General features: G+C 38.4%; 1 protein-coding gene across 1 annotated transcript; it reads left to right on the top strand.

Annotated features, from left to right (window-relative positions):
- Positions 1 to 9114: 9114 nt before the first annotated feature.
- ALDH1L1 (aldehyde dehydrogenase 1 family member L1) lies at positions 9115 to 25148 on the top strand. Its single transcript, XM_075287353.1, has 23 exons — positions 9115 to 9232; positions 12001 to 12151; positions 12486 to 12720; positions 12895 to 13060; positions 15101 to 15202; positions 15557 to 15646; positions 16297 to 16434; positions 16547 to 16672; positions 16748 to 16839; positions 17076 to 17223; positions 17475 to 17594; positions 17683 to 17810; positions 17939 to 18089; positions 18448 to 18518; positions 18872 to 18977; positions 19191 to 19278; positions 19397 to 19490; positions 20267 to 20366; positions 20585 to 20683; positions 20770 to 20935; positions 22989 to 23094; positions 23856 to 24055; positions 24521 to 25148. The coding sequence occupies exons 2-23, from the start codon at positions 12022 to 12024 to the stop codon at positions 24574 to 24576; spliced, it is 2712 nt and encodes a 903-aa protein (XP_075143454.1). The 5' UTR covers positions 9115 to 9232; positions 12001 to 12021; the 3' UTR covers positions 24577 to 25148.
- The last annotated feature ends 647 nt before the right edge of the window (positions 25149 to 25795 follow it).

Raw genomic sequence — 25795 nt, 5'->3', positions numbered from 1 at the left:
CTATCTATCTCCTATCTATCTATCTCCTATCTATCTATCTTTCTATCTATCTATCTATCTATCTATCTATCTATCTATCTCCTATCTATCTATCTATCTATCTATCTATTTATCTATCTATCTATCTATCTATCTATCTATCTCCTATCTATCTATCTCCTATCTATCTATCTATCTATCTATCTATCTATCTATCTATCTCCTATCTATCTATCTATCTATCTATATCCTATCTATCTATCTATCTATCTATCTCTTATCTATCTATCTATCTATCTATCTATCTATCTATCTATCTCCTATCTATCTCTTATCTATCTATCTATCTATTTATCTCCTATCTATCTATCTATCTATCTATCTCCTATCTATCTATCTCCTATCTATCTTTCTATCTATCTATCTATCTATCTATCTATCTATCTATCTTTCTATCTATCTATCTATCTATCTATCTATCTATCTATCTATCTATCTCCTATCTATCTCTTATCTATCTATCTATCTATCTATATATCATCTATCTATCTATCTATCTATCTATCTATTTATCTCCTATCTATCTATCTATCTATCTATCTATCTATCTATCTATCTATCTATCTCCTATCTATCTATCTATCTCCTATCTATCTATCTATCTATCTATCTATCTATCTCCTATCTATCTATCTATCTATCTATCTATCTATATCCTATCTATCTATCTATCTATCTATCTATCTCTTATCTATCTATCTATCTATCTATCTATCTCCTATCTATCTCTTATCTATCTCTCTATCTACATATCTATCTCCTATCTATCTATCTCTTATCTATCTATCTATCTATCTATCTATCTATCTCCTATCTATCTCTTATCTATCTATCTATCTATCTATCTATCTATATATCTCCTATCTATCATCTATCTATCTATCTATCTATCTATCTATCTATTTATCTCCTATCTATCTATCTATCTATCTATCTATCTATCTCCTATCTATCTATCTATTTATCTATCTATCTCCTATCTATCTATCTATCTATCTATCTATCTATCTATCTCCTATCTATCTATCTATCTATCTATCTAGCTATCTAGCTATCTCCTATCTATCTATCTATCTATCTATCTATCTCTTATCTATCTATCTCCTATCTATCTATCTATCTATCTATCTATCTATCTATCTATATCCTATCTATCTATCTATCTATCTATCTATCTATCTATCTATCTCTTATCTATCTATCTATCTATCTCTCTCTCTCCTATCTATCTCTTATCTATCTCTCTATCTATCTCTCTATCTATATATCTATCTCCTATCTATCTATCTATCTATCTATCTATCTATCTATCTATCTATCTATCTATCTATCTCTTATCTATCTATCTATCTATCTATCTCCTATCTATCTCTTATCTATCTATCTATCTATCTATCTATCTATCTATCTATCTCATAGCTATGCATCCCTATATATATTTATTCAAATTACATATAAATAATAGCCCATTACTAAAGAGAACCTGTGGCCATGAGGAGGGGTATTTATACATCTTCAGGACATCATTCCGCCTGCAAAAACATCTCCCATTAATTTCAATGAGAATCCCTCACTTTTTTTTCCCACTAGCAATTTTTTTCAGTTAGCGGGAAAAAGAAGTAACATGCCCTATATTCTCGCGGATGAGCCACGGCATCCGTGCTTCGAAACACACTCCTGATTAGGCCAATTCATTTCGGCCTAATCAGGAGCAGGATGCCGCGACGGGATGCCGATGCACTGCACCAGAATCATCTTGTGGCTACCCACGCAGAAGTCAGACGGAGGAAAAGGTTTCCGCCCTGTGAATATACCCTAACTATTCAAGACCCTCAAGAGCAGAAAACTCACTGAACAACCTCTGACAAAAATCTTTATGTAATTAGTCATTGTTATCAATAGGGGGCAGTATTATAGTAGTTATATTCTTGTACATAGGAGTAGTATTATAGTAGTTATATTCTTGTACATAGGGGGCAGTATTATAGTAGTTATATTCTTGTATATAGGAGGTAGTATTATAGTAGTTATATTCTTGTACATAGGAGTATTATAGTAGTTATATTCTTGTACATAGGAGTAGTATTATACTAGTTATCTTCTTGTACATAGGAGTAGTATTATAGTAGTTATATTCTTGTACATAGGAGTAGTATTATAGTAGTTATATTCTTGTATATAGGAGGTAGTATTATAGTAGTTATATTCTTGTACATAGGAGTAGTATTATAGTAGTTATATTCTTGTATATAGGAGGTAGTATTATAGTAGTTATATTCTTGTACATAGGAGTAGTATTATAGTAGTTATATTCTTGTACATAGGAGTAGTATTATAGTAGTTATATTCTTGTACATAGGAGTAGTATTATAGTAGTTATATTCTTGTACATAGGAGTAGTATTATAGTAGTTATATTCTTGTACATAGGAGTATTATAGTAGTTATATTCTTGTACATAGGAGTAGTATTATAGTAGTTATATTCTTGTACATAGGAGTAGTATTATAGTAGTTATATTCTTGTACATAGGAGCAGTATTATAGTAGTTATATTCTTGTACATAGGGGGCAGTATTATAGTAGTTATATTCTTGTACATAGGAGTAGTATTATAGTAGTTATATTCTTGTACATAGGAGTAGTATTATAGTAGTTATATTCTTGTACATAGGAGTAGTATTATAGTAGTTATATTCTTGTACATTGGAGCAGTATTATAGTAGTTATATTCTTGTACATAGGGGGCAGTATTATAGTAGTTATATTCTTGTACATAGAAGTAGTATTATAGTAGTTATATTCTTGTATATAGGAGGTAGTATTATAGTAGTTATATTCTTGTACATAGGAGTAGTATTATAGTAGTTATATTCTTGTACATAGGAGGTAGTATTATAGTAGTTATATTCTTGTACATAGGAGGTAGTGTTATAGTAGTTATATTCCTGTACATAGGAGTAGTATTATAGTAGTTATATTCTTGTACATAGGAGCAGTATTATAGTAGTTATATTCTTGTACATAGGAGTAGTATTATAGTAGTTATATTCTTGTACATAGGAGCAGTATTATAGTAGTTATATTCTTGTACATAGGAGTAGCATTATAGTAGTTATATTCTTGTACATAAGAGGTAGTATTATAGTAGTTATATTCTTGTACATAGGAGTAGTATTATAGTAGTTATATTCTTGTACATAGGAGCAGTATTATAGTAGTATATTCTTGTACATAGGAGTAGGATTATAGTAGTTATATTCTTGTATATAGGAGGTAGTATTATAGTAGTTATATTCTTGTACATAGGAGGTAGTATTACAGTAGTTATATTCTTGTACATAAGAGGTAGTATTATAGTAGTTATATTCTTGTACATAGGAGGTAGTATTATAGTAGTTATATTCTTGTACATCGGAGGTAGTATAATAGTAGTTATATTCTTGTACATCGGAGGTAGTATTATAGTAGTTATATTCTTGTACATAGGAGCAGTATTATAGTAGTATATTCTTGTACATAGGAGTAGTATTATAGTAGTTATATTCTTGTACATAGGAGTAGTATTATAGTAGTTATATTCTTGTATATAGGAGTAGTATTATAGTAGTTATATTCTTGTATATAGGAGTAGTATTATAGTAGTTATATTCTTGGACATAGGAGCAGTATTATAGTAATTATAGTCTTGTACATAGGAGTAGTATTATAGTAGTTATATTCTTGTACATAGAGGGCAGTATTATAGTATTATATTCTTGTACATAGGAGGTAGTATTATAGTAGTTATATTCTTGTACATAGGAGCAGTATTATAGTAGTTATATTCTTGTACACAGGAGTAGTATTATAGTAGTTATATTCTTGTACATAGGAGCAGTATTATAGTAGTTATATTCTTGTACATAGGAGCAGTATTATAGTAGTATATTCTTGTACATAGGAGTAGTATTATAGTAGTTATATTCTTGTATATAGGAGGTAGTATTATAGTAGTTATATTCTTGTACATAGGAGGTAGTATTACAGTAGTTATATTCTTGTACATAAGAGGTAGTATTATAGTAGTTATATTCTTGTACATAGGAGGTAGTATTATAGTAGTTATATTCTTGTACATCGGAGGTAGTATAATAGTAGTTATATTCTTGTACATCGGAGGTAGTATTATAGTAGTTATATTCTTGTATATAGGAGCAGTATTATAGTAGTTATATTCTTGTACATAGGAGCAGTATTATAGTAGTATATTCTTGTACATAGGAGTAGTATTATAGTAGTTATATTCTTGTACATAGGAGTAGTATTATAGTAGTTATATTCTTGTATATAGGAGTAGTATTATAGTAGTTATATTCTTGTATATAGGAGTAGTATTATAGTAGTTATAGTCTTGTACATAAGAGCAGTATTATAGTAGTTATATTCTTGGACATAGGAGCAGTATTATAGTAATTATAGTCTTGTACATAGGAGTAGTATTATAGTAGTTATATTCTTGTACACAGGAGCAGTATTATAGTAGTTATATTCTTGTACATAGGAGCAGTATTATAGTAGTATATTCTTGTACATAGGAGTAGTATTATAGTAGTTATATTCTTGTATATAGGAGGTAGTATTATAGTAGTTATATTCTTATACATAGGAGGTAGTATTACAGTAGTTATATTCTTGTACATAAGAGGTAGTATAATAGTAGTTATATTCTTGTACATAGGAGGTAGTATTATAGTAGTTATATTCTTGTACATCGGAGGTAGTATTATAGTAGTTATATTCTTGTATATAGGAGCAGTATTATAGTAGTTATATTCTTGTACGTAGGAGTAGTATTATAGTAGTATATTCTTGTACATAGGAGTAGTATTATAGTAGTTATATTCTTGTACATAGGAGTAGTATTATAGTAGTTATATTCTTGTATATAGGAGTAGTATTATAATAGTTATATTCTTATATATAGGAGTAGTATTATAGTAGTTATAGTTTTGTACATAGGAGCAGTATTATAGTAGTTATATTCTTGGACATAGGAGCAGTATTATAGTAATTATAGTCTTGTACATAGGAGTAGTATTATAGTAGTTATATTCTTGTACATAGAGGGCAGTATTATAGTATTATATTCTTGTACATAGGAGGTAGTATTATAGTAGTTATATTCTTGTAAATAGGAGTAGTATTATAGTAGTTATATTCTTGTACATAGGAGTAGTATTATAGTAGTTATATTCTTGTACATAGGAGTAGTATTATAGTAGTTATATTCTTGTACATAGGAGCAGTATTATAGTAGTTATATTCTTGTACATAGGAGCAGTATTATAGTAGTTATATTCTTGTACATAGGAGTAGTATTATAGTAGTTATATTCTTTTACATAGGGGCAGTATTATAGTACTTATATTATTGTTCCTATAATATTGATCAAGGTTTTGGGTCATAGATTGTATTTCTGGAGTCCACAAATTCGATTGTACTCCGTTGCCCACTCTCATTGGGATTTCCCCTTGTGTCCAGCTCTGGTATTGCTCCTTCATGCTTTTTACTTTACATTTGCCTTACCTGCAGTCATGACGTTGTGTATTCTGCTCTGACCTCTTTTTGCCTTGCCCTGTGTGTTACAGTAATTATCAGTATAACATCCCTGGATCTTGTCCCACTCCTGGGCTCCTCCTTCGCTCCTCCACCTCCTGCTTCTAGAAAGTATCTAAACACAACACTGGGAGATTTAGCAGCCAGGGCTTGTTGCTGTGTCCCATCTCCAGGTAAGTCTATGGGGGTTCCTGCTTTCTGTCTTCTACCTAATTATGTCCCAGGTAAATTAAAGGGATTTTCCAATTTTACATATGTGAATCTTAATCATTGCATAGGGCAAAGTTCTGCATCTTTCTAACAGATTGTGCAGAAATTGTTCACTGTTCAAGATCTCTGCTTGTTGTCATTGAATAGGAACTCTCTTTGCATTCAGAGACTGAAAACCCCACTTTTTGTCCAAATATGTCTCAGAGGTGAAGGTTTGTTGCAGTTGTATTCATTCTAGATAATGTTCTATGAGCTAAGAACATCAGCATCACAGATCTGTTTCCTCTCATGACAGTTTGTTACAATGTGTCAGTGCAGGGATAATGTACTTTTCTTGCTCATTAGCTCCCTGAGGTTTCTCTAGATTGCAGTGTACACCAGACTGATACATTGAAGCACAATAGGATAACAGGAGAGAGGTTTCTGGGTTGCTGATCTGTTACATGCGGATACAATTGTTGCATTCTCAGATATGAGAAGTATTAGATCTGCAGAAGTTTCAACCTCAGGGTGTCAACAAGAAGGTTCCTATTCACTGATAGTAGGAAGACATTGAGAAATTAGCAAAAAATTGAAACATAAAAACTATTAGAAAATTGCTAACATTCATTTTAGGATGTTTTATGATGTGGTCACTGTTATGTGATATATGGGGGGCAGAGATTGCAGGTTTTAGGTGTATTCGGTGCAACTTCGCCTCTTAGACCTCTCTGTCTTGTGCAGCTTTGCAAGTAACCAGTGAATTTGATATGTGCAGTTATTAAAGGTCAGCCAGTTAGAAGCTGCCAGATCTGACAGTGAGCAGTCAGGGCAGGGGGAGTTGTCAGAGGAACTGTGGGTAAATACACCTGACCCTGCACCTGTGCCAAACACTACACACTTGTGCAACATTGTATCTCAGCTAACAAAACAGTTAGATACGGCCAGCTGAGGTCTTCAGAAACTAAAACAACTAAAACTAAAATTCTCATATGAGACTGTTCAATAGAAACATTTTACAAAATTTGTTTCCAGGTTCCTGTGACTTTTATAGACAATTTATGGCAGCAAACTAGGCCACATTGTCTGCAAGTGCAAGGTCACTGACCGAGAGTGACCGGGGTGTGTGTCCAAGCTCATCCCTGACTGGGCAAATCTCTTAGAAGGGTAGGAAGGATCTGTATCCTCATTGGTGAACATGAGACAGCGCCCCGAACCTCACACCTGAATGTACAGAAAGTATGTAAGACCGTAAACAAGTTATACCACGTGTCACTGCCATATAGTGCACATAGTATAGGGGAAGTGTCCTAAGAAAAATCATTACACCATGATAATAATAAACACCTGAAAAAAAACACTAAAGGTTATAACTTTTATATTCCTACTCATAACATTATATATGGGCAGTATTATAGTAGTTATATTCTTGTACATAGGGGACAGTATTATAGTAGTTATATTCTTGTACATAGGGGACAGTATTATAGTAGTTATATTCTTGTACATAGGAGCAGTATTATAGTAGTTATATTCTTGTACATAGGAGCAGTATTATAGTAGTTATATTCTTGTACATAGGAGCAGTATTATAGTAGTATATTCTTGTACATAGGAGTAGTATTATAGTAGTTATATTCTTGTATATAGGAGGTAGTATTATAGTAGTTATATTCTTGTACATAGGAGGTAGTATTACAGTAGTTATATTCTTGTACATAAGAGGTAGTATTATAGTAGTTATATTCTTGTACATAGGAGGTAGTATTATAGTAGTTATATTCTTGTACATCGGAGGTAGTATAATAGTAGTTATATTCTTGTACATCGGAGGTAGTATTATAGTAGTTATATTCTTGTACATAGGAGCAGTATTATAGTAGTATATTCTTGTACATAGGAGTAGTATTATAGTAGTTATATTCTTGTACATAGGAGTAGTATTATAGTAGTTATATTCTTGTATATAGGAGTAGTATTATAGTAGTTATATTCTTGTATATAGGAGTAGTATTATAGTAGTTATAGTCTTGTACATAAGAGCAGTATTATAGTAGTTATATTCTTGGACATAGGAGCAGTATTATAGTAATTATAGTCTTGTACATAGGAGTAGTATTATAGTAGTTATATTCTTGTACATAGGAGCAGTATTATAGTAGTTATATTCTTGTACACAGGAGTAGTATTATAGTAGTTATATTCTTGTACATAGGAGCAGTATTATAGTAGTTATATTCTTGTACATAGGAGCAGTATTATAGTAGTATATTCTTGTACATAGGAGTAGTATTATAGTAGTTATATTCTTGTATATAGGAGGTAGTATTATAGTAGTTATATTCTTATACATAGGAGGTAGTATTACAGTAGTTATATTCTTGTACATAAGAGGTAGTATAATAGTAGTTATATTCTTGTACATAGGAGGTAGTATTATAGTAGTTATATTCTTGTACATCGGAGGTAGTATTATAGTAGTTATATTCTTGTATATAGGAGCAGTATTATAGTAGTTATATTCTTGTACGTAGGAGTAGTATTATAGTAGTATATTCTTGTACATAGGAGTAGTATTATAGTAGTTATATTCTTGTACATAGGAGTAGTATTATAGTAGTTATATTCTTGTATATAGGAGTAGTATTATAATAGTTATATTCTTATATATAGGAGTAGTATTATAGTAGTTATAGTTTTGTACATAGGAGCAGTATTATAGTAGTTATATTCTTGGACATAGGAGCAGTATTATAGTAATTATAGTCTTGTACATAGGAGTAGTATTATAGTAGTTATATTCTTGTACATAGAGGGCAGTATTATAGTATTATATTCTTGTACATAGGAGGTAGTATTATAGTAGTTATATTCTTGTACATAGGAGCAGTATTATAGTAGTTATATTCTTGTACACAGGAGTAATATTATAGTAGTTATATTCTTGTACATAGGAGCAGTATTATAGTAGTTATATTCTTGTACATAGGAGTAGTATTATAGTAGTTATATTCTTTTACATAGGGGCAGTATTATAGTACTTATATTATTGTTCCTATAATATTGATCAAGGTTTTGGGTCATAGATTGTATTTCTGGAGTCCACAAATTCGATTGTACTCCGTTGCCCACTCTCATTGGGATTTCCCCTTGTGTCCAGCTCTGGTATTGCTCCTTCATGCTTTTTACTTTACATTTGCCTTACCTGCAGTCATGACGTTGTGTATTCTGCTCTGACCTCTTTTTGCCTTGCCCTGTGTGTTACAGTAATTATCAGTATAACATCCCTGGATCTTGTCCCACTCCTGGGCTCCTCCTTCGCTCCTCCACCTCCTGCTTCTAGAAAGTATCTAAACACAACACTGGGAGATTTAGCAGCCAGGGCTTGTTGCTGTGTCCCATCTCCAGGTAAGTCTATGGGGGTTCCTGCTTTCTGTCTTCTACCTAATTATGTCCCAGGTAAATTAAAGGGATTTTCCAATTTTACATATGTGAATCTTAATCATTGCATAGGGCAAAGTTCTGCATCTTTCTAACAGATTGTGCAGAAATTGTTCACTGTTCAAGATCTCTGCTTGTTGTCATTGAATAGGAACTCTCTTTGCATTCAGAGACTGAAAACCCCACTTTTTGTCCAAATATGTCTCAGAGGTGAAGGTTTGTTGCAGTTGTATTCATTCTAGATAATGTTCTATGAGCTAAGAACATCAGCATCACAGATCTGTTTCCTCTCATGACAGTTTGTTACAATGTGTCAGTGCAGGGATAATGTACTTTTCTTGCTCATTAGCTCCCTGAGGTTTCTCTAGATTGCAGTGTACACCAGACTGATACATTGAAGCACAATAGGATAACAGGAGAGAGGTTTCTGGGTTGCTGATCTGTTACATGCGGATACAATTGTTGCATTCTCAGATATGAGAAGTATTAGATCTGCAGAAGTTTCAACCTCAGGGTGTCAACAAGAAGGTTCCTATTCACTGATAGTAGGAAGACATTGAGAAATTAGCAAAAAATTGAAACATAAAAACTATTAGAAAATTGCTAACATTCATTTTAGGATGTTTTATGATGTGGTCACTGTTATGTGATATATGGGGGGCAGAGATTGCAGGTTTTAGGTGTATTCGGTGCAACTTCGCCTCTTAGACCTCTCTGTCTTGTGCAGCTTTGCAAGTAACCAGTGAATTTGATATGTGCAGTTATTAAAGGTCAGCCAGTTAGAAGCTGCCAGATCTGACAGTGAGCAGTCAGGGCAGGGGGAGTTGTCAGAGGAACTGTGGGTAAATACACCTGACCCTGCACCTGTGCCAAACACTACACACTTGTGCAACATTGTATCTCAGCTAACAAAACAGTTAGATACGGCCAGCTGAGGTCTTCAGAAACTAAAACAACTAAAACTAAAATTCTCATATGAGACTGTTCAATAGAAACATTTTACAAAATTTGTTTCCAGGTTCCTGTGACTTTTATAGACAATTTATGGCAGCAAACTAGGCCACATTGTCTGCAAGTGCAAGGTCACTGACCGAGAGTGACCGGGGTGTGTGTCCAAGCTCATCCCTGACTGGGCAAATCTCTTAGAAGGGTAGGAAGGATCTGTATCCTCATTGGTGAACATGAGACAGCGCCCCGAACCTCACACCTGAATGTACAGAAAGTATGTAAGACCGTAAACAAGTTATACCACGTGTCACTGCCATATAGTGCACATAGTATAGGGGAAGTGTCCTAAGAAAAATCATTACACCATGATAATAATAAACACCTGAAAAAAAACACTAAAGGTTATAACTTTTATATTCCTACTCATAACATTATATATGGGCAGTATTATAGTAGTTATATTCTTGTACATAGGGGACAGTATTATAGTAGTTATATTCTTGTACATAGGGGACAGTATTATAGTAGTTATATTCTTGTACATAGGAGCAGTATTATAGTAGTTATATTCTTGTACATAGAAGCAGTATTATAGTAGTTATATTCTTGTACATAGGAGGTAGTATTATAGTAGTTATATTCTTGTACATAGGAGCAGTATTATAGTAGTTATATTTTTGTATATAGGGGGCAGTATTATAGTAGTTATATTCTTGTACATAGGAGCAGTATTATAGCAGTTATATTCTTGTACATAGGAGTAGTATTATAGTAGTTATATTCTTGTACATAGGGGACAGTATTATAGTAGTTATATTCTTGTACATAGGGGACAGTATTATAGTAGTTATATTCTTGTACATAGGAGCAGTATTATAGCAGTTATATTCTTGTACATAGGAGCAGTATTATAGTAGTTATATTCTTGTACATAGGAGTAGTATTATAGTAGTTATATTCTTGTACATAGGAGGTAGTATTATAGTAGTTATATTCTTGTACATAGGAGCAGTATTATAGTAGTTATATTCTTGTATATAGGAGCAGTATTATAGTAGTTATATTCTTGTACATAGGAGTAGTATTATAGTAGTTATATTCTTGTACATAGGAGCAGTATTATAGTAGTTATATTCTTGTACATAGGAGTAGTATTATAGTAGTTATATTCTTGTACATAGGGGGTAGTATTATAGTAGTTATATTCTTGTACATAGGGGGCAGTATTATAGTAGTTATATTCTTGTACATAGGACTAGTATTATAGTAGTTATATTCTTGTACATAGGAGTAGTATTATAGTAGTTATATTCTTGTACATAGGAGTAGTATTATAGTAGTTATATTCTTGTACATAGGAGCAGTATTATAGTAGTTATATTCTTGTATATAGGAGGTAGTATTATAGTAGTTATATTCTTGTACATAGGAGGTAGTATTATAGTAGTTATATTCTTGTACATAGGAGGTAGTATTATAGTAGTTATATTCTTGTACATAGGAGTAGTATTATAGTAGTTATATTCTTGTACATAGGAGCAGTATTATAGTAGTTATATTCTTGTACATAGGGGGTAGTATTATAGTAGTTATATTCTTGTACATGGGAGCAGTATTATAGTAGTTATATTCTTGTACATAGGAGTAGTATTATAGTAGTTATATTCTTGTACATAGGGGGTAGTATTATAGTAGATATATTCTTGTATATAGAGAGTATATTAATATTTCAGTGAAAGTTAAATCTACATAATAATACCGTATTTCCTGTAATACATGTTCATCAGGCCATCTCACCAGCTACAATTATGAAGATCGCAGTGATTGGGCAGAGCTTGTTTGGGAAAGAAGTATATAAGGAGCTTGTGAAGGAAGGACACCAAGTGGTGGGTGTATTCACCATTCCTGACAAAGCAGGTGGAAAGCCGGACCCGTTAGGTATGTGCTTCATCATCATGATTGCCATTTTATTGTACTTACATGATGTATTTTTCTGGATAGTTGCAGTATATTATTTTGGCTTCCACCACTAGGGGGTGCTCACTGCAGACAGATTTTTATATTTCTTACTGATTTGAGCTTTACTTATAGAAATCTTTCCGTTTCCCCTATTCTTATGAAACAGTCAGAGGGTGAAGGGATTTTCTGGCACTAGGGCATGGATCCCAATAATCTTATATTTTTAAGGTCTTCCCCAAATTAACACTTGCTGTCCCTTTAACCTTTACACAATCCTGTTAACTTCTTTTCACTTCATTCCTTGCACTTGCAGGGGTGGAAGCGGAGAAAGATGGCGTCCCTGTCTTCAAGTACTCACGCTGGAGAGTGAAGGGTCAGGCCCTCCCGGAGGTGGTGGAGCAATACAAATCCCTGGGGGCCGAGCTGAATGTTCTTCCCTTCTGCTCTCAGTTCATCCCCATGGAAGTGATCGATGCCCCAAAACATGGATCTATCATCTATCACCCCTCCATCCTGCCGCGACACCGAGGGGCCTCCGCCATTAACTGGTCAGTATGGGGGCTGCACCTTCATAACTTCATTGTTCAAGACAAACTTAGATTCTGTGTTGACTCTCCTTAGATACTTTGTATCTTGGATTGTATGACTATAGTCACATCCAGAGCTGCAGTCAGAATTCTGCTGGCCACACCAATGACCATCACCATATTTTTGTCTTACAGGACGCTGATGCAGGGAGATAAGAAAGGCGGCTTCACCGTATTCTGGGCTGATGATGGGCTGGATACGGGCGACATTCTGCTGCAGAAAGAGTGCGAGGTCCTTCCGGATGACACAGTCAACTCTATATACAACAGATTCCTCTTTCCCGAGGGAGTTAAGGGCATGGTCAGTATATAGTGTATATAGTCAGATATTAAAGGGGTTGTCCGGTATTAGGAAAACATGGCTGCTTTCTTCCATAAACAGTGCCACAGCTGCCCACAGGTTATATCTGGTATTGCAGGTCAGTCCTATTCTCTTCCAAGGAAAGTATTGCCACATATTTAATTAGTGAAATCACTCTTTTTAGTCTGTAGATTTTTTTTATACCATTTTCTGTACATGATTACGGGGGCAGCCATCTTGCCTTCTCCTCTGCTCTGTTAACAGCAGTGATCTGCTTTTCTGCAAGTTCATGGCCATCATACATTATACATAATACATGATCTATTATCTGTACTGAAGTAAAGATGGGTCAGTGGTGTTACCGTTAAAGGTGTTATCTTCCATTGTAATCCTGTCTGTGATGTAAATGAGGTTACTAATGCAAAGAAATCCCCTACAGAATTGTCAAGTGTCGGTCTATTATTAGGTTTAGTTGCCACTGTGGAAATTTCATATAGTGTTAATTTTAATATATTGATATGGAAACATATAAACAATTCTTAAGAAATCTGTCCTCCATTCTGTAAGATTCCTAGACAATTCGCTGTGGTCATATTACAGTGGTCGGTGTGGTCTGGCAGGATTAACGCTAAACACTCCATGTGCAAGCAAATTCTTTACATAAATTTGGTTTTACATGTCTTGTTCAGTTTTTGAGTCTTCTGCTTCAGTCACATCCAGAGCTGCATTCAGAATTCTGCTGCACGGTATGCACAATGTACCAATAGATTCACCCCTTATATATATAATGCACATACTAACAATTTGACACCCAGGGTGAAGGTGAAATCCGCATTATTCTTGATGCAGCTTTGGATGTGACTGGAGTACACATCAGATCTGGTTTAGGTAGACTAGAGAGGTTTTCGGTCTATGGCGCTGCTTCTATCGTGCAAATACTCCTCCTTGACATGAAATAACCCACGAGGACGACAATCTGGTTATTTCTAGGCTTTGTAAATATTCATTTTGGCTCGTGGATCGAATGATTCATGTGAATGGGTCAGGGTCATATGATCAGCAGACCATCACTGATTCTTACTCAGCATTTGCAGCCTCTGACCTCCCCCATGTGATTTTGCGTTTGCTTAAATAATCCGGCATGCACAGGACAATGGGGAGCCAGATTACTGGATATCGTAATTTTGGGATTTCTTATGTCTGGAATATTAGGGACGTCAGTGGCTGCAATGTAATGGAGTAGTACCCTGAGTACCTCCAAAAACGGCTGCAGAAACACAATCATTAAAATATGGGGAGAGGAAGGGATGTAGCTACAGTGAGTGCTGTGTCTTTGATGCTGCATGCTGTGAGAGGGGAGAGGGGGCAGCTGCAGGAGACATATGTGTGCTTCTAATAGGCGGCTGTGAATGTTGCAGAACTGATGTCCTTTGCCCTGACTGCGGCCATTGTGTCTTATTGTTATTACTGGCAGGAGACGTTCACTACACACAAACAGACCTGTTGTGGATATTAACCCTTCAGTACCATTCAGTACCTTGTACTGACCGTGTGTTACATTGTGTGTTATACTCTAGTTACATCAAGAGCTGCTTCTAGTTTTGCTTGGAAGGGAATGTGCCACCAAATATGGCCCTAGAATTTATTTTATAATTGTTTAATGTTTCCTTGTCACTTTCTGTATTCTCACTCTGGCCACTAAGCCTAATAATAGACTAATTCTTGCCAATTCTGCAGTGGTATTTTTTGCAGCATGAAGCTGAGGCAAGATGGCCGCCCCCATAATCATGTGCAGAAAATAGAATTAGAAAATAAAAACAGATTAGAAGAAAAGTGAAAAAAGTGAAAAAGAAAAGGGATGGTTTTAATAAATAAATAAAGCAAAATTTGTACCACTTTCCCTTTAAACTAATGGTGAAGCTGCAGAACTCTGTCTCATACAGGGATGGGTCTTTATGGGTTAGACCATCATCATCATCACCACTATGACCACCACCACCACCATCATCATCCTCCTCACTGGCTGGGTCTCTCTTGCAGGTGGATGCGGTGCGACTCATCGCACAAGGCTCAGCCCCGAGGATCCCACAACCAACTGAAGGCGCCACATATGATCCAATACAGAAGAAGGAAACCGCAAAGGTCAGTGACCTGTTATACTGTCTGCGCCGATCCCCAGCCTCATCCACCATAGTGGGTTTTGGGCTCACAAAAACATGATGTCGTCTATTAAATAGGATACAATTGCTGGGATACCCCAATCACCCCAAAACTTCACTGGGAAAAAAATTCAGGAAACCTCAAACACCCGGGGACACAAACATTGAAGAGGTCAGGCCGGATTCTCTGCCAGTAGTTGAAAGACTTGTACAGGCCAATGAGGGCCAAGACTTTGCTTTAGTTAGGGCAGGGTGTTTGGGAAAAGATAACATTTTTCACATTTTTCCACGTCGCACTCAGTGTCCAGATAATAAATTGTTTCTGTTCAATCCATAGATAAACTGGGATCAACCAGCAGAGGCCATACACAACTTCATCCGAGGGAACGACAAGGTGCCCGGAGCCTGGACTGAGCTCAATGGGAGTGTAAGTGCAAATGTGTGACTGTCATCTGGTGGACAGTGGTGGTACTGCAGAGAGTAAATGATCCAGATAGATAGAGATAGATAGATAGATAGATAGATAGATAGATAGATAGATAGATAGATAGATGATAGATAGATAGGAGATAGATAGATAGATAGATAGATAGATAGATAGGAGATAGATAGATAGATAGATAGATAGATAGATAGATAGATAGATAGATATTATACAGATAGATAGATAGATAGATAGATAAATAGATAGATAAGGAGATAGATAGATAGATAGATAGATAGATAGATAGATAGATAGATAGATAGATAGGAGATAAATAGATAGATAGATAGATAGATAGATATTATACAGATAGATAGATGATAGATAGATAGATAGATAGATAGATAGATAGATAGATAGATAGATAAGGAGATAAATAGATAGATAGATAGATAGATAGATAGATAGATAGGAGATAAATAGATAGATAGATAGATATTATACAGATAGATAGATAGATGATAGATAGATAGATAGATATTATACAGATAGATAGATAGATAGGAGATAGATAGATAGATAGATAGATAGATAGATAGATAGGAGATAGATAGATATTTGTTTGTATCAATTGCAATTTTTTCTTCATCCAGAAATTGACCTTTTTTGGTTCATGCTTCACTTCCAATGGACCAAACCCAGATGGAGAACCTCTGGAAATCCCAGGGGCATCCAGGCCAGCTGTGGTGACCAAGAATGGACTGGTGCTTTTTGGAAATGATGGAAAAACAGTAAGTGTTATTGCATAGAAGCCATGGGTCAGTACTGGTCGGTTGGTCAGACCTGCTGGTTATTGCTCCAGACCCAGGTCCATGTCTCACGGGTTTCTGTATTTGATCACAGCTGACTGTGAAGAACCTTCAGTTTGAGGACGGGAAGATGATTCCAGCGTCTCAGTACTACAAGTCGTCAGACAACACGTCCTTACAGCTGTCCCAGGAGGAACAAGCTATAGCGGGTGAAATGCGGGTACGTCAGTCCAGATCTTTCTGCCACTCATGTCCAGTAGTCAGTAAGTTAAGCTCCGCTCTACTTGTGTTTCAGGCCACCTGGAAACGGATCCTTACCAATGTCCCCGAGGTTGAAGACTCCACAGATTTCTTCAAGGCTGGAGCAGCCTCTATGGATGTAGTTAGGTTGGTGAATGGTCAAAACAAAACCACTCTAAAAGAGGACCTTAGTGGGTTATGTGGCACTAGGGCTGCTAGGGGCACCATGTCTGATGGGTTTTTGGGGGCGCTATGGCTTTAAAATGTAGTCGTGATGGTCCCTTTGCTGTCATAGAGGAGGGGGTGTAATCACTTTTGCATGGAGGCCAGAGAGGATCTATGTACATCCACAATGACCAGCTCTTCTGTACTCATGTCTCCAGGCTGGTAGAAGAAGTGAAGCTGAAGTGTAAGGGGCTGCAGCTGCAGAATGAAGACGTCTACATGGCCACCAAGTTTGAGGAGTTCATTCAGATGCTTGTGAGGAGGCTGAGGGGCGAAGACGCGGAGGAGGAACTAGTCATAGATTATGTAAGACAATGAAGAACTCACCCCTGTAATAACCAATATCTGACCCCTCCCTCTATATCAGAGGTCCAGGGCGCGGAGATACGGAGAGCAGCTTGTTGAGGTTCTTACACTGTGACCTGTTTTATGTCTCGCCCCTGTAATAACCAATATCTGACCCCTCCCTCTATATCAGAGGTCCAGGGCGCGGAGATTCGGGGAGCAGCTTGTTGAGGTTCTTACACTGTGACCTGCTTTATGTCTCGCCCCTGTAGGTGGAGAAGGACATTAATAACATGAAGGTCAGGATTCCTCATCAGCTTTTCATCAATGGGCAATTTGTAGACGCTGAAGGGGGAAAAACCTACGACTCGATTAACCCCACGGACGGGAACGTAAGTGTTAATGTCTGTGAAGAATAAAATCCATGATCATTATAAAAGAAAATAAAAAATTCCTCACTTCCCTATTTCCTTCTCATAGGCCATTTGCAAAGTGTCCCTGGCCCAGGTGTCTGATATCGATAAAGCTGTAGCTGCCGCCAAAGAGGCCTTCGAAAATGGTGAATGGGGCAAAATGAACCCGAGGGATCGCGGCCGCCTGCTGTACCGGTGAGTCCATCTGGTAAACTGGATGTCGGATCATGTAGAGCGCTCTGGTGTTGTGTCTGCTGATCCCGCTATAGGCAGCTGCATGGGACAGATTACTAGGCACATCCCTTATATATGTTTTATCCCAGACTAGCCGACCTCATGGAGGAGAACCAGGACGAGCTGGCCACCATTGAATCCATAGACTCTGGCGCGGTGTACACCTTAGCCTTGAAGACCCACGTGGGCATGTCCATACAGACCTTCCGATACTTTGCTGGCTGGTGTGATAAAATTCAGGTAAACCTCCCCTCCCCCACCCCATCCTTAACTATTGTAGTAATATTGGCTGTATGTCTGTGGTGCTCATGGTAGGGGGCGTGCTGTAAGATGTGGAGACCATGACCCTAAACTACCGATGGGGTACATGTGCCAGCAAACATGACATGTGACCTCTGTGATCCGGGGCCAGACAGAGCTGCAGAGTCAACATTAGGCAAAAAGAGCAAATATTGGAACACAAGGGCAGTCTATGAAATCTGCTGGATATTAGTGATCGTATATTTTACACGTTAGTCTCACCATAGGGGGCGCTATTCCATCTTCTTGGTGTATAGGTTAAGTATCAATTAAGACAATGTGTATAAATGTCTTCCAGGGCTCGACCATCCCAATAAATCAAGCACGACCAAACCGGAACCTGACCTTCACTAAGAGAGAGCCCATCGGGTAAGTCTGCCGTACACAACTGCATTTAGTGCCTGGGCAAACTGTATACCGGGCTGTGACAATATGGAAATGTCCATGGAATGAGCTTAAAGGGATTGTCCAGGAAAAGAAAACATAAAATAGTGCCACAGCCATGCACAGGTTGTGTCTGGTATTGCAGCTAAGCTTGATTAAATGGGATTAAGCTGCAAATCTACAGATCACCTGTGGACAAGTGTGGCGCTGTTCTTGGAAGAAAGTGCCCATGAAATTACAAACTGTGCCCTGAGCAATGCCATCTCTTATGTCCTGCCCTCTATATGCATGTAATGATATGTCACATAGATGGCGCTGTAATACGGTTTTCAATGCAGAGTCTGTGGCATCGTCATCCCCTGGAACTACCCACTCATGATGTTGGCGTGGAAAACAGCGGCGTGTCTTGCAGCAGGTAACACAGTGGTGCTGAAGCCGGCTCAGGTGAGACTCATCACAGCAGTGGAGATTCACATAGAAAATTCTAGAAATAATAGGATATTGTGCAAAACATGGAGACTGTGGGAGCATGCTGGGAGTTGTAGTTCACCTGGAGGATGATAGATTGGTCATTGTATAGAGTAAAATGGAAGCAAGGACTGAACAATCACTGCACATACGGGATTATTATAAATCTACAAGTTATATTATATCCAGGTGACGCCATTAACAGCTCTGAAGTTTGCGGAATTATCAGTGAAAGCCGGAATTCCTAAAGGAGTCGTCAATATTCTGCCAGGAGCCGGTACGTGCAATAGTAACGAGTGTCACCCCAACCCCGAAACACAAAAACCCTAATTCATATAGGGACTCTGTTCTTATGAAATATATAGCGAAACCTCACTGGTGTCATGTGTCACTAGGATCACTTATTGGACAACGTCTGTCTGATCACCCTGATGTTAGGAAACTCGGATTTACAGGATCCACACCTATAGGAAAGCACATCATGAAAAGGTGAGAGAGCAGTATTATAGTAGTTATATTCTTGTACATAGGAGCAGTATTATAGTAGTTATATTCTTGTACATAGGAGTAGTATTATAGTAGTTATATTCTTGTACATAGGAGTAGTATTATAGTAGTTATATTCTTGTACATAGGAGTAGTATTATAGTAGTTATATTCTTGTACATAGGAGCAGTAGTATAGTAGTTATATTCTTGTACATAGGAGGTAGTATTATAGTAGTTATATTCTTGTACATAGGAGTAGTATTATAGTAGTTATATTCATGTACATAGGAGCAGTATTATAGTAGTTATATTCTTGTACATAGGAGGTAGTATTATAGTAGTTATATTCTTGTACATAGGAGTAGTATTATAGTAGTTATATTCTTGTACATAGGAGTAGTATTATAGTAGTTATATTCTTGTACATAGGAGCAGTATTATAGTAGTTATATTCTTGTACATAGGAGCAGTATTATAGTAGTTATATTCTTGTACATGGGAGCAGTATTATAGTAATTATATTCTTGTACATAGTAATATTATAGTAGTTATATTCTTGTACATAGGAGTAGTATTATAGTAGTTATATTACTGTACATAGGAGCAGTATTATAGTAGTTATATTCTTGTACATAGTAGTAGTATTATAGTAGTTATATTCTTGTACATAGGAGTAGTATTATAGTAGTTATATTACAGTACATAAGGGCAGTATTATTGCAGTTATATTGTGCATGTGACATTTATTACATGTTACTTTTCTGTTTTGTCGTCTAGTTGTGCTCTCAGTAATGTGAAGAAAGTGTCTTTGGAGCTCGGAGGGAAATCTCCTCTGATCATCTTTAAAGACTGTGATCTGGACAAAGCTGTACGGATGGTAAGGTTACTTGTCCTATAGCATTAAGGGGCTGATATCGGTACATGCATTAGTTGTGATTGTTATATGATCTTGTTTCCACTAGGTGGCGCTCCAGGCCATATTTGTACAGTCTCTTTCCATTACATTTGCTATATACACCAGTCAATGACCTGTGTGTATTTAGGGTCACTATATTCTAACTCAGGTCATATTATATATAATTTCCTTCCTATCAGGGGATGAGCGCGGTGTTCTTTAATAAAGGAGAGAACTGCATTGCTGCTGGACGGTTATTTGTGGAGGACGCCATTCACGAGGAGTTTGTGAAGAGAGTGGTGAGTTACATGACATGACATGAAATGACGATCTGAAGACACATGAGCACGACCTCTGACCACGGCCATAACATTCCCTTTTCCAGGTGGAAGAGGTAAAGAAGATGAAGATTGGGGACCCACTGGACAGATCCACAGACCACGGACCCCAGAACCACAAGGCCCACCTAGATAAACTAATCGAGTACTGCCAAACTGGGGTGGCGGAGGGGGCCACGCTGGTGTATGGTGGGAAGCAAGTACCAAGACCAGGTGAGCGCTGCATATGACCAAATGAAAGGGTCCAACAACAAAGCACAAAACCACAAGTCCCAGCATGCCCTGCTATATAGGGTCAGTGACAGGGAATGCAGCCACCTCTTGCCTTGTCCTCAGTTCATTGCATCTAATATTCACTGATTCGTAGTCTGATGGGATCTGTGCACCAGGCAGTGGGTATCCGGCCAGGAACCCCATGTGCAGCATTAATGCAGGAAGGCGAGGGGGTCACAGAGCAGCTGAGGACAGGACACAGGGCGGCTGGAATGTACAATGAGAGAGCAGCGGGACACTAAAATCTGCCCTATCAGACCTTCCTGTACTGCAATGTCAGCTGCACAATGAAAGATGTATGAAGGAACGCTGCAGGAAGTCACCGCAGGACTGTACCCCCTTATGGCAAGATGTCTGCTTAATGCTCTCTGCTGGCCAGAGTTCCAGACTGTTTAGCGGCCGTAGCCTCCTTCCTCTCCTCCCGCTTTCTCAAACACAATAGAGTTCGTCTTTGCCCTACCCCGTATGGCCCCTCCACGCGACCCATCTATCAAAGTTAACGGAACCACACTTACCTCTGTCCCACAGGCCCGATGTCTTGGTGTAATACTGGACCCCGACCTATCCTTCAAGTCACACGTTCAAACCCTCAACACCTCCTGCCGCCTCCAACTCAAGAACATCCATCGAATCCGCTCCTTCCTCACCCCTGAAACAACTAAGACGCTCGTCCAGGCCCTCATAATCTCCCGCCTAGACTACTGCAACACCCTTCTGCATGGACTCCCAGCAAATGTCCTCGCCCCCCTCCAGTCCACCCTAAACTGCGCTGATCGCTTAATCCACCTCACCCCCCCAATCTTCATCGGCTGCTCCCCTCTGCCAGTCCCTCCACTGGCTACCTATAGCCCAGCGAATTGAGTTCAAGCTACTAACGCTAACATACAAAGCCCCAACCTGTCCCCTCCATATATCTCTGACATAATCTCCCGCTACCTGCCCACACGTAACCTCAGATCCTCCAATGACCTCCTGCTCCGCTCTCATCCGCTCCTCACACAACCATCTCCAAGATTTCTCTCGTGCATCCCCCATACTCTGGAACTCCTTACCATGACACATAAGACTGACCCCCACAATCACAGGCTTCAAGAAGGCCCTGAAGACTCACCTATTCAGGAAGGCCTACAACCTCCAATAACACTATCACCGCACTGACATCTGTACAGTCTCCCCCTCTCCTTCTGTCTCTACCCCCTTCCCTCATAGATTGTAAGCCCTCGCGGGAAGGGCCCTCTACCCCACTGTGCCAGCCGATCACTGTTAGTATTATATCTACCTGTATATTCTGTGTATTGTATGTAAAGCACCATGGGATTAATGGTGCTATATAGAGATGAGCGAGTACTGTTTGGATCAGCCGATCCGAACAGCACGCTCCATAGAAATGAATGGATGCACCTGGTACTTCTGCTTTGACGGCGGCCGGCCGCTTAACCCCCCGCGTGCCGGCTACGTCCATTCATTTCTATGCGAGTGTGCTGTTCGGATCGGCTGATCCGAACAGTACTCGCTCATCTCTAGTGCTATATAAATAAACAATAATAATAATATTGTCAGGCACTGGGAATACAATTTATTGCATTCAGAAAACATGTAGAGACTTAATACTTCTCGCAGCTGAGGGTTTGCTACAGTTGTATCCAGGCTATTGTCCTTCCCCTGTGAAATAAACATCCTGTGGAAACCAGCCTGATACAATTTATCTGCACTGATACATTGTTACAATTGTATCCAGTCTATAGTCAAAGCAGATACATTGTAACAAACCGTGATAGGTGAGAGATTTGGCTGCTGATGTGTTTGGCTCACAAAGGATTGGATATGAGTGTAACAAACCCTCAGCTGTGAGAAGGCTTATGTCATAAATGCAGAGGTTAGGATAGGAGAGCGGGTTAGGGTGTATATCAGCAGCGGCCTGTGGGGGGCGGTCTTGTGCAGTTGCTTTCGTTGTATTTCACTTCTGAATTAATCTCATATTTTTTATGTCAAGGCTTCTTCTTCGAGCCGACCATTTTCACCAATGTCGCAGATCACATGTTCATCGCTAAAGAAGAGTCGTTCGGCCCCATTATGATCATCTCAAAGTTTACAGACGGGTAGGAGGTCTCGGGGTGTCATGTGACCTGATCGCACTCCCTTAGAATGGATGATTTTAATATATAGCAAAAATTTTAATAGAAAATGAAAAGTGGGAAAGGACGAGGCGAGTAACAATGTAATAACATGGCCAAAGCAACACATATATAATACCGCATCTATAATATGACGCCACATAGGGCCACGTTCACATCTGCATCAGAGTCCGGCTGAAATCGTGGACGAGAAGGTCCTGCAATGACCAAATAATCTGACAGACCCCATTACAGCCGGTGGGGCCCCTCGAGATCCATGTTATTGTTTATGCCCGCAACGCACAGATGTGAACGCGCCCTAATATTACCAAACTGTGCCCACATAATAGCACCAGATAGTGCCCACATGTTAGTGTTATTATATATAATACCACCATATAGAGCCCACATAATAGTGCTTGTGCCCAAATAATACCACTATAAAAGGCCCACAGTAGTGTTATATAGCACCCAAATAATACCACCATACAGAGGCCACATAGGAGTCATATGATACATGGAATAAATATGGCTGCTTTCTTCCAAGCACAGCGCCACCCCTGTCAGGAGGTGGTGTGTGGTACTGCAGCTCAGCCTCACTCACTCACGTTTATCCAATCCTCTTCCTCACCAATAGCTGGCCTGTGGCCACCATGTTCTTCCATTAGGGGGTGCTGCGGTCTATGTCAGGACAAGGAGCTTTGGTCAGCAGTTACATTTCCTCACGTTACTCTTCTGTCTTACAGCGATGTTGATGGCGTCCTGAAGAGAGCGAATGATACAGAGTTTGGCCTGGCGTCCGGAGTGTTCACCAGAGACATCAGTAAGGCGCTGTACGTGAGCGAGAAGCTGCAGGCCGGGACCGTCTTTGTCAACACCTACAACAAAACCGACGTGGCCGCACCATTCGGGGGCTACAAACAGTCCGGGTTCGGGAAGGATCTGGGTGAGGAGCAATGTCTTGTATGACTATATAGTGTCTGGGAAAGCTGGGTGACAAGCCATATGGCTACTATTAAGTCACTATCAGGGATTATCATGTACCTTTCCTGGGGTCCTGAAAGGTCAGTATAATAGAGCAAAAGGTACATCCAGCTTTCCCAAAATCCTGAAAGGCAAATGTTATTCTGTGATGGCTCATGTGCCCGCTTATAAATACATCTGCCATTCTGGATCCTGGAAAAAGCGGGGTGGCAGATCTGCCAGGGGGTGTAATGTGGCCGTGTCAGTTGTCACCCAGCTTTTCCAGCAACATTTCTAACTGAACAATCCAACGCCATATTAATGTTCGATTTTAGGTTTGCACTTCATAGCATTGTACTAAGGATTTTTAGATTTTTTTTTTTACTGCCACCTTCTGGCTATGAGAGGTACTACAGCCTAAAAATTACAATTAATATTTTTTTTGTAGGTGAAGAAGCGCTGAATGAATATTTAAAGACAAAGGCCGTTACTATTGAATACTAGAAATATGACATCATTGCGTATATGTACAGTGGAGACACCGGGGGGCGCTATATAATAAAAAATATACATAAAAAGAAAAAAAAAATAAAAATCAACATCCTCAGGTTTTCTATGAGTGATGGCATCAGCTGACCGTCATGGCGGCAGGCTCTCCACCCTGAATCCTAGAGGACGTCTCTGGGGATGGGGGAGGGGCAGTTCCCATCTATGGAGACCCCTCTGTTAAATTCCTGTTACCTTATTTCCTGTTTTTAGGAATTAATGTGATACAATGACAAGGCTCATCCATCTTTACCAGGCTCCTGAATGGCAAATCTGCCTGGATATCTATCTCCTGCTCCAATACTGCTGCCATTTCCCTGCCAGGCAGGGAAAGCTGAGTGATAACTTATGGAAGCTGTAATGCAGAATATGGAGGTCATCACCCAGCTTTGCTAGGACCAGATATAATATAGAAATGACTTCAGAAAGTGACTCAAATCTGTAAATAGAATATTTTTGATCACAGGATTCTCGTCTTTCTGTCTCGTTCGTTTTCTGTTTGAAAATTCCCAAATAAAATTGTTAAAAAAATACCAAATCTCGCGTCTTTCTATAGCAGAACATTGCGTGTAGACCAAAGCTCAGCTCTCTACAGACCCTGAATGATGCCTATATCTGCACTGTTACTATGTAGCTGCATCATTTCACCCTGCTCATTCTGCCTGTGTCAGTCTTTACTGTAGGTCTTGCATTTTATTTATGAATCGGAAACCTCAGGATGAACAGAGCTGAATGATACCGTATACATCTGCAATGATTCCCCCTATAGCATGTCCATGGAATATGCCATAAGTGGCGGATAGCTGTGAATGTCTCTTCTGGATCCCCCTATTTGGGAGAATGGATTTATCCACAGACATCATAACAATCCATTACCCCCTTAGGCTGTCATGGCTACAAAGAGCAAAGGGTGGAGTTTATGCAAATATGCATGAAAAGGGGAGTGTCTGACCATTTTGGGGTTTGTTGATGCTGGAATGGGGAGGGGTTTAAAGGTTCCGCTGTGTGAGATAGAAATGTATGGTTCATGTAAAGCCGTAGCTGCCAAATGTCCTGGCAAAGAGGGAGGGGCTTATAAAAACTCCACCCCAAAGTGGGCAGTCCCAGTAAGTTTGGGGGCAGTCCAGGAGGCGGGATTTAAATGCCCTTACTGTAATCCCACTTTCGTCCCTACATC

Source organism: Leptodactylus fuscus, chromosome 9 (assembly GCF_031893055.1).
Source record: "Leptodactylus fuscus isolate aLepFus1 chromosome 9, aLepFus1.hap2, whole genome shotgun sequence".
NCBI classification, from domain to species: domain Eukaryota; kingdom Metazoa; phylum Chordata; class Amphibia; order Anura; family Leptodactylidae; genus Leptodactylus; species Leptodactylus fuscus.
This window is presented reverse-complemented; position numbering and strand designations above follow the sequence as displayed.

Bases quoted from the DNA above. Each gene is read 5' to 3' on its own strand.
- ALDH1L1 (XM_075287353.1), top strand. From the start codon at position 12,022: ATGAAGATCGCAGTGATTGGGCAGAGCTTGTTTGGGAAAGAAGTATAT. The intron at 19,491-20,266 runs GTGAGAGAGCAG...TTTGTCGTCTAG, and splicing joins GGAAAGCACATCATGAAAAG to TTGTGCTCTCAGTAATGTGA. The intron at 20,367-20,584 runs GTAAGGTTACTT...CCTTCCTATCAG, and splicing joins TGGACAAAGCTGTACGGATG to GGGATGAGCGCGGTGTTCTT.